The sequence below is a fragment of the Babylonia areolata genome, chromosome 9 (assembly GCF_041734735.1).
Source record: "Babylonia areolata isolate BAREFJ2019XMU chromosome 9, ASM4173473v1, whole genome shotgun sequence".
Classification (NCBI taxonomy): domain Eukaryota; kingdom Metazoa; phylum Mollusca; class Gastropoda; order Neogastropoda; family Buccinidae; genus Babylonia; species Babylonia areolata.
Window position 1 is genome coordinate 21,713,614 of NC_134884.1, and position 10,000 is coordinate 21,723,613.

General features: G+C 44.5%; 1 protein-coding gene across 2 annotated transcripts; it reads right to left on the reverse strand.

Annotated features, from left to right (window-relative positions):
- Positions 1 to 344: 344 nt before the first annotated feature.
- On the reverse strand, positions 345 to 5,690 carry LOC143286131 (uncharacterized). Of its 2 annotated transcripts, none has more exons than XM_076593728.1 (2): positions 5,575 to 5,690; positions 345 to 3,920 (listed from the first exon to the last, which is right to left on the reverse strand). In XM_076593728.1, exon 2 carries the CDS (start codon positions 3,855 to 3,857, stop codon positions 3,135 to 3,137), a length of 723 nt encoding a protein of 240 aa, XP_076449843.1. In that variant the 5' UTR covers positions 3,858 to 3,920; positions 5,575 to 5,690; the 3' UTR covers positions 345 to 3,134. The 2 variants fall into 2 exon arrangements, with proteins under 2 accessions (XP_076449843.1, XP_076449842.1); XM_076593727.1 differs by having other exon boundaries at positions 5,338 to 5,661.
- Positions 5,691 to 10,000: the final 4,310 nt, after the last annotated feature.

The following is a 10,000-nucleotide window of genomic DNA, read 5'->3' on the forward strand; positions in this document are numbered from 1 at the left end:
AGACACACACACACACACACACACACACACACACACACACACACACACACACACGCACAAACACACACACACATACACACACACACACACACCAGGCATTCTAACAATTTGAGTGGATCACAAAGGTTTAAAACCTCTTGATATCCCCAAAACAAATGAAAATAAATGAGAAACGTGGTTTGTTTCACTGTGCCAATCGTTGGGAACTCACTTCCATCCACTCTGCGTAACAGTCCAACTCCAGATGAACTCAGTCTCAAGAGAAGATTTATTCGGCAAGCATTTTTCTCAGGTATCTTATTGTTTTGTTTCTCTCTCTCTCTCTCTGTGTGTGTGTGTGTGTGTGTGTGTGTGTGTGTGTGTGTGTGTGTGTGTGTGTGTGTGTGTGTGTGTGTGTGTGTTGCATACAGGTTGAACTGTGCAGATGGAGATCGTCGAGCGCATTGAGTTAAGTTACCCAAGATCAAGCGCAACATAAAAAAATCATACACTGTAAATATCAACATGAAACAATTTTAACAACAGCATATCTGAGACAGAAAGAGCTACAATTATACGGAAAGCTTACGAATCTGCATTCACTGATGCACACTTTGTCAATATCGACACATGCATCTTTTAACTCACAAAGCATTGATCAGCACGAAAGGGGACTTGGTAGGCAGAATAGTAGTGATGTTTAGAATCTACCACAAGATAAAATTTTCACCACTAATTCTTTGCCTGTGAGACTGGTTAGTAGACAAAAGTCTTCGAGAAAACTTCAATGTTGATCAATGAAAGGGAAAAAAAAAGGAATGAAAGACGGAGGGAGAGAGAGAGAGAGAGAGAGAGAGAGAGAGAGAGAGAGAGAGAGACAGACAGACAGACAGACAGACAGACAGACAGACAGACGGACAGAAATAAAACGTTAAGAAAAACAAAGAATGTAAACCAGATGTAAAACATCGTTTAAGCGTATCATCGTAAGGATCAGAAAATATATAGTAAAATTGAAGCTGATGTGTGAAAGAACTTAAACATGTTCTTATATCAATAGAATCAAAGATGTCATTCACAACACCAGTACATCAGTAACACCAAAATACCAACAGACTAACGCAAGGCAGAATGACAAGGAACACGGCGACGGGAACAAAGCAAGCCAAAGATATATGTGTATATATATATATATATATATATATATATATATATATATATATATATATATAAAGAAAAACAGATAAAAATGATTAAACAGTCATTCAGTATGGGACAGGCAGAGACAGGTCTTACAGTGGTGCCAGAGAAGATGCCAACATCAGCAATAATCATTTCATTCCTTGAAGACATCTTCCCCAAATGTCAAATACCCTCAAAAGCAATCCCGATCTTCGTTTTTCGTTCGAGGATCTTCTTCTTCTTCTTCCTCCTCCTCTTCTTCTTCATTCGTTCGTGAGCTGCAACTCCCACGTTCACTCGTATGCACACGAGTGGGCTTTTACATGTATGACCGTTTTTACCCCGCCATGCATGCAGCCATACTCCATTTTCGGGTGTAGTTTGAGGATGAATGTGTATTGTCGATATATCTTTATGTTCACGTGTCTTGATTGTACGCCGAAATGGAAATAACGCTGTAAATGATTACTTTTCCCTCTCTTGGAAAATAATAAATTCATTGGACACGCAATTTTAAAGGTCATCGAAATGATGAAAAGGTATTTGGAGTTGACGGAAGCTGTTGAACCAGATGGATGAAAGGGTTGTAGGTCTCTTTAAATGAACAATTCTTTCACTGGGTGGATGAAAGAGGTGGTAGACTCTCCCTTTAATTGCAGATAATGACATGAATGGCAGAAACCTACTTTAAAAGCAGATAATGACATGAATGGCAGAAACCTACTTTACATGCAGATAATGACATGGATGGCAGAAACCTACTTTAAATGCAGATAATGACATGGATGGCAGAAACCTACTTTAAAAGCAGATGATGACATGAATGACAGAAACCTACTTTAAAAGCAGATAATGACATGAATGGCAGAAACCCACTTTAAATGCAGATAATGACATGAATGGCAGAAACCTACTTTAAATGCAGATAATGACATGAATGGCAGAAACCTACTTTAAATGCAGATAATGACATGGATGGCAGAAACCTATTTAAATGCAGAAACCTACTTTAAATGCAGCTGATGACATGGATGGCAGAAACCTACTTTAAATGCAGACAATGACATGGATGGCAGAAACCTACTTTAAATGCAGATAATGACATGAATGGCAGAAACCTACTTTGATTGCAGATGATGACATGGATGGCAGAAACCTACTTTGATTGTAGATGATGACATGGATGGCAGAAACCTACTTTGATTGCAGATGATGACATGGATGGCAGAAACCTACTTTGATTGCAGCTGATGACATGGATGGCAGAAACCTACTTTGATTGCAGCTGATGACATGGATGGCAGAAACCTACTTTGATTGCAGATGATGACATGGATGGCAGAAACCTACTTTGATTGCAGATGATGACATGGATGGCAGAAACCTACTTTGATTGCAGATAATGACATGGATGGCAGAAACCTACTTTGATTGCAGATGATGACATGGATGGCAGAAACCTACTTTGATTGCAGATAATGACATGGATGGCAGAAACCTACTTTGATTACAGATGATGACATGGATGGCAGAAACCTACTTTGATTACAGATGATGACATGGATGGCAGAAACCTACTTTGATTACAGATGATGACATGGATGGCAGAAACCTACTTTGATTGCAGATAATGACATGGATGGCAGAAACCTACTTTGATTGCAGATAATGACATGGATGGCAGAAACCTACTTTGATTACAGATGATGACATGGATGGCAGAAACCTACTTTAATTGCAGATGATGACATGGATGGCAGAAACATACTATAAAAGCCCAGGTACTTTCTTCAACTAGAGACGACAGCTCCACCACCGTCCACTCACCGTCATCGTACATCTGTCCACAGCAGTTTGCGATATTCACACACACACACACACACACACACACGCGCGCGCGCACACACGCACACACACACACACAGAAGTTCCCAGAAAGTCGCGCAGAGTCAAAAGAGAAGAGAAGGAGGGCATCACTCAGACATCACCGCCAACAGAACGAAGCAGGCACTCGGGACCACGAACTGAACCCAGCAGCACCCTTCAGAAACACCCTCGCTGGTGCCCTGTGTGGTCGTGGAGACCTCTGACCCTCCTCCTGGGAGAAGAACTGTTGCCCAGGAGGGAGTCCTCTCACAAGCCGCGTCATCGTCATCGTCGTTGTAAGTCACGTTCCGTAAAGAAATCACCGGGTACCGGTCTGCATCCCACCTGGCCTGAAACACCACCCGGAATTCTGACCGGGTGAAGATGGGCACGGAAGCTGCCTGCCAGGTAAGCGTGCTGTTGGTTGGCTCGATCCTCCATTCGGTATGACCATCGTCTCCGCCTAGTTCCTCAACGATGACGTCCAACGTACCACCAGGGCTGCTGTCATAAGCGTAGAAGTGGAAGCGCAAGCAGTGAGAAGGACTCGCGGCGCAGACCACCCTGCTGCGGAGTGTTGCCGACCGCCGGGTGCCGCCGGAGTGGCTGACTGTCACGTAGTCCTTTGAGATGGTCCAGTTTTCCTGGCTCCACTGGCAGAAGGTGTCGGCGAAGGTGCAATCGCCAGGTCCAACGTCGCTGCAGTTGCTGCCGTCGGAGTCCTGTTGGCGGAGCAAGGCTTCTCCTTTCGCTTTCACTTTGATCAGTCCCGCCGCTGCCAAGACCAGGACAGTGAGGAGCTGTGTGTGTGCACGGTACCCTCCAGCCATTCCCGTGTGTGTGTGTGTGTGTGTGTGTGTGTGTGGAAGTCTCTGAAGTCTGGAGGCCTGTACCTGAACATCAGACAAAAAAAAGAAAAAAAGAAACGTGATTACAGAGCCTTTGTTTCAATTTCTGATGATTGTATGTCCGTCGTAAAAAGGAATGAAAAAAACAACAAAAAAACCCCAACAACAACAAAAAAAAAACCCCAAAAACAACACCCAAAAACTCAATGTCGAGTGGACTCAAGTCACGAAATTCTTGCAAGTGAACCTAGTACACTTGGTAATAAAAACATATTCTATTCTATTCTATTCTTCTTCTTTCGTGGACTGCAACTCCCACGTTCACTCGCATGTGCACGAGTGGGCTTTACGTGTATTACCGTTTTTACACCGCCATGTAGGCAGACATACTCAGTTTCTGGGGGTGTGCATGCTGGGCATGTTCTTGGCTTCATAACCCACCGAACGCTGACATGGATTACAGGGTCTTTTAACGTGTGTATTTGATCTTCTGCTTACGCATACACACGAAGGGGGGTTCAGGCACAAACAGGTCTGTACATAATTATGTTGTTGACATGGGAGATTGGAAAAATCTCCACCTTTTACCCACCAGGCACCGTTACCAAGATTCGAACCCGGGACCCTCAGATTGAAAGTCCAACGCTTTAGACATTCGGCTAGTGCGCCCGTCTATTCAATTCAATTCTATTCTATTCTACCTCTCTCTTCTCAACGCCCCCACACCCCAAACAACTCCATCAATCTGTGATGTAAGCAGAGTGTTGGGCTACAGCAAGGAAACTGTTCAAAGAAAAATATTGTCGAAGCCTTCTGTCATATTATGCTATATATCTATCAGCATCTCTCTCTCTCTCTCCACCGACTCTCTCTCTCTTACACAACCACACACACACACACACACCGGGATACGCGCAGGCTGTCGCAAAACACACAACACTGGCACACACACACACACACACACGTCACATACACACACATCACACACACACACACAACAAGATCACGTCACAGCACTGACAAACCACAGACTGTACCATACAAAACACTTCCCGAATATCCGGTGTCAGAGTCACCACAGTTAAGAACCACTGACGCATTGCGAGTCACGACCCAGCTCGGTCCTCAGTTTCACCTTTCAACGCACACTTCTTCCTATCCCGAATTGAACGAAAACACCCCCAGTGATTTAGATACAAGTAAATTAATTCTCTCGCATCGGCTCCAAAAGAACACTGAATCGGAACACTTCTCTCAGTGAAATAAATCTCTGCAAATCACACTACCTGTCCCAACTTTTCGCTAATAATAATGTAAACCGACCTCGACACAAATATAAATGTATACATTTCGAATATAGTTCTGTGTCGCAATACAGTCTTGCCTAAAAGTCAATTATCTCCTCCGACCAAGACGTTATCCTAAAATCTCAACCTTAAATTACAAACGAAACGGTACTTACCTTGACAATATTGGACTTTGTATTGAAAAATGGCACTGTAGTAGTCGTTCAGCTATTTTCTTCTTCTTCTTTTCTCTCTCTCTCTCTCTTTCCCCAATTATTCTCTAAACTGATGAAAACGTAGAGAATAACCAGCTCGCAAAGCACAACCCACAAGAGCAGGTGTGAGGCGTGTCGTCAAGCGGGTTAATTTAAAGGAACTTAGTAATGCAGGGATGAAGCTGGCCCTCTCTTTACCTGTGAAGCAGTGACAGTGTGTCACAGCAAAGACCCCCTTTGTGTCGCTGTGCAGGTTGTGCGAGCGCGCAAGCACAGCGCGTGTAAGAGACACGTGTCACAGTTCACAGACGCAGACAATAGTGCGAACGTGCTGCACAATGTAAAGAGTGTGTTACCCTCGTTAACATGTACTGAAGCGGATGCGGGGAGGGGAGGGGGTATGGGGTTGCAAGGTAGGGGTTAGTACCTCTAGAGAGGGTGGTAGTGGTGGTGGTGGGGGCTCGTCAATACCGAGTGACTCGTCCTCTGTTGGTCCCAGTTAGGTATTTAGCCTTTTTTTTTTTTTCTTTGTGTGTGTGTGTGTGTGTGTGTGTGCTTCATGTTTGTTTTTTTCTTTTCTTTGTTGCTGTTGTTGTTGTGTGGAATGGCTGTGAATGGTGGAATAATGGGGAAATACTGATGTATTTTGACTGTGTTCTGATTTTAAAAAAAATTCTTTTTCTTAGTTTCGCAACTTTAGCTTTATTCTGTCTTCAGGGCGGGGGCTGGATGTAAAAAAAAACCAACATGTTACTTGCTTATCTATTACCCTCGATAATAAAGATTTTGTCTTGTCTTGTCTTGTCTTGATCCCCACCGGCACCCAGCTCTCTCACCTATGGGTCCTTCAAGTTGCTTGCATGCGGCAGCTCCCATCCCCCAGGGCAACTGATTTGACGGGCCGGCTAAACTAGTTAGGTGAGGGTAGCCGACGTGTCTGAAACCCTTAGTGAGTTAGGGACATGCTAACCCCTTGCATGCGAACACGGTTCCTTTTACGGCGGACTGGAGAGACGAGATCAACAGTGAGATCCTTCTTCTTCTTCTGCTGCGTTCGAGGGCTGCAACTCCCACGTTCACTCGTATGCACACGAGTGGGCTTTTACGTGTATGACCGTTTTTACCCCCGCCATGTAGGCAGCCATACTCCGTTTTCGGGGGTGTGCATGCTGGGTATGTTCTTGTTTCCATAACCCACCGAACGCTGACATGGATTACAGGATCTTTAACGTGCGTATTTGATCTTCTGCTTGCATATACACACGAATGGGGGTTCAGGCACTAGCAGGTCTGCACATATGTTGACCTGGGAGATCGTAAAAATCTCCACCCTTTACCCACCAGGCGCCGTCACCGTGATTCGAACCCGGGACCCTCAGATTGACAGTCCAACGCTTTAACCACTCGGCTATTGCGCCCGTCAACAGTGAGATCCAACGGCCAGGATCAAAGACGTTGCGGCAGGGGCTCCGTGGAGTGGAGAAGTCAGGGCGTGACCAGGCACCCAGGACGTCACGGCTATCCACTGCAGCCAAGGAAGACTCCAGTCGTGTGTGACGGCTCTTCGTACCACTGGAACCCCACTTCTGAGGCTGAGAGTGTGGGTCTGTATGTCAGATTTGTTTCAGCCAAGCGCTCCATACACCTCTTATATTTGGCCTTGTAAAAATAATATTTTCCGACGTTCCAGCTTTCTATATTTTTGACATGTGAAAGGACAATGTTTGTGGAGTGATGGCCTAGAGGTAACGCGTCCGCCTAGGAAGCGAGAGAATCTGAGCGCGCTGGTTCGAATCACGGCTCAGCCGCCGATATTTTCTCCCCCTCCACTAGACCTGGAGTGGTGGTCTGGACGCTAGTCATTCGGATGAGACGATAAACCGAGGTCCCGTCTGCAGCATGCACCTAGCGGACATAAAAGAACCCACGGCAACAGAAGGGTTGTTCCTGACAAAATTCTGTAGAAAAGTCCACTTCGATAGGAAAAACAAATAAAACTGCACGCAGGAAAAAAAAGAAAAGAAAAAAAGGGTGGCGCTGTAGTGTAGCGACGCGTTCTCCCTGAGGAGAGCAGCCCGAATTTCACACAGAGCAATCTGTTGTGATAAAAAGAAATACAAATACAAATACAAATTATTTTTAATCGTTTTTTTTTTTCCTTCTCTATGTTTGGCCATTTATGATCAAAATCTGATCAGACTACTGCCCCGGTGCAACGGCCTTTCCACTTTAAAAGTTTTCCCTGCACAGGTCCTTTGCACAACTCATCTCTCATTTCTGATTCTTCATCACCAGCCACTTGCGAGTCCCCCACTGACAGATGAGCTGTGCAAGCTGTCCTCATCGGAACCGATGGACTACCAAGAATAGAACTGAGAGCAAGTTGGAAGAAACGCATCACACCCTTTGTTCTTCTTCTTCTTTTTCTTCTGCGTTCACTCGTATGCACACGAGTGGGCTTTTACGTGTATGACCGTTTTTACCTCGCCATGTAGGCAGCCATACTCCGTTTTCGGGGGTGTGCATGCTGGGTATGTTCTTGTTTCCATAACCCACCGAACGCTGACATGGATAACAGGATCTTTAACGTGCGTATTTGATCTTCTGCTTGCATATACACACGAATGGGGGTTCAGGCACTAGCAGTTCTGCATATATGCTGACCTTGGAGATCGTAAAAATCTCCACCCTTTACCCACCAGGCGCCGTCACCGTGATTCGAACCCGGGACCCTCAGATTGACAGTCCAACGCTTTAACCACTCGGCTATTGCGCCCCCTTTGTTCTTATTTTCAACATCTGTCCCTTTCTAACATTGCTGAGGGGGGAATAACGGTGAGGGTTCGTGCTTATTTCATTGTTCAAAGATCCAATATTTTTTATATATTTTTAATTTTTATTTTTATTTATTTTTTTATTTTAATTTTTTAATTTTTTTTTCTCAAGGCCTGACTAAGCGCGTTGGGTTAAGGTTACGCTGCTGGTCAGGCATCTGCTTGGCAGATGTGGTGTAGCGTATATGGATTTGTCCGAACGCAGTGACGCCTCCTTGACTACTGAAACTGAAACCAATATTTTGTTTTTAATCAGTGAATGTAATGATGTTTCATTCCAAACAGTACCCAACTACACCGAATGGAATCGAACTGAAGGGTTTGTTTTTTTGTTTTTTTTTGTTTTTGTTTTTTTTGATGAAGTCAACCGTGTTGATTAACTCTCTCCATACGAACGGCGAAAAAGACGACGTCAACAGCGTTTCACCTCAATTACCACCATCAAAATATTGCAAGTGGAAGGCTCTTATACTGAAGACGTGAATGTTGACAAAGAATTCCACAATTCTGACGACGGAAGCTAAAGGTTGGGTCATTCAGACACCCACTGGACATCCGAGGGGTCTGTGTAGAGGAGAAGAGAGGACTGGCCATACTGAGTGAGTTACCATACCAAATCAACAACTACAATATATAACTGAAACATTTTTTAAAGTGTAACGACATAGAATTTCTGCACTATTGTGCAATGGCTTACACCTACCTTTTTCTCTCGCGTTATAGAAAATGAGGAAACCCATAATAGTAGGCTCAATATAATTGTATACGGGGTTGCAAGGGATACTGGGAGGCCGGACAACCAATGCCGTGTGTGTGTGTGTGTGTGTGGAGGGAGAGGGAGAATGCGCTCGGGAAAGGGGGAGGGGAGATGACCAGAGAACGGGAGATCCAGCTGAATCAAGTCCATGGAAGGGAGGCTACTTTTTTTTTTAACAATCCGGTTTCTTCCCTTGCACTGATAACTGAGGTGGGCTCCATAACCACAGAAACCATCGTGACCTCTGGCTACCTTTTTCCCTTCTCCGTTTTGCGTACTGTCTTGCATCTTTCTTTCTTTCTTTCATTCATTCTTTCTTTCTTTTTAATATTGTATGTCTGTCTGTCTCCTAATTCTTCATTTCGATAGAACACATTAAAAACAAAGAATCGAATACAATAAAAACAAAGAATAGATTTTAAAAAGAACTTGAACCAAAAGCCCAAACAGACCATGACAAGGACAATAGACGAAAAAAAAACCAAACAAACAGAAGAAAGACTGCACGTGTTTGTACAGGCGTTGATTAATTTCGCAACAACAGCACGCACGCCAGCACTACCTACCCAACCCCCCCCCCCCCCCCCCCCCCCCCCCCCACACACACACACACACCAAGGGAAAAATAGCAACAAAACCCTGGCATGAATGCTAGGGAGGGAAAGCAAGACAACGGGGCATGGAACAAACAAACAACACAACGCTCAGCGTGCATATCTTCACGTGTGGTGATAACATTCCACAGGAAAGAGTACTCAGTTTAATGAGATGAGATGAGCGAGGGGGCGAGGGGCATGTGTGTTGGGAGGAGAACTGATTACTGACACGGGAGACACGGGAAGGGAATGCAAGGAGACCTTTTGAAAACAGAGATACAACCTGTGTGTGTGTGTGTGTGTGTGTGTGTGTTTTGCATTTTACTGATATATGTGGGTTTATTTCCTGGAAACGTTATTTGTACATATTGATGCAGTGTGTGTGTGTGTGTGTGTGTGTGTGTGTGTGTGTGTGTGTGTGTTGGGATGTTGTGGTG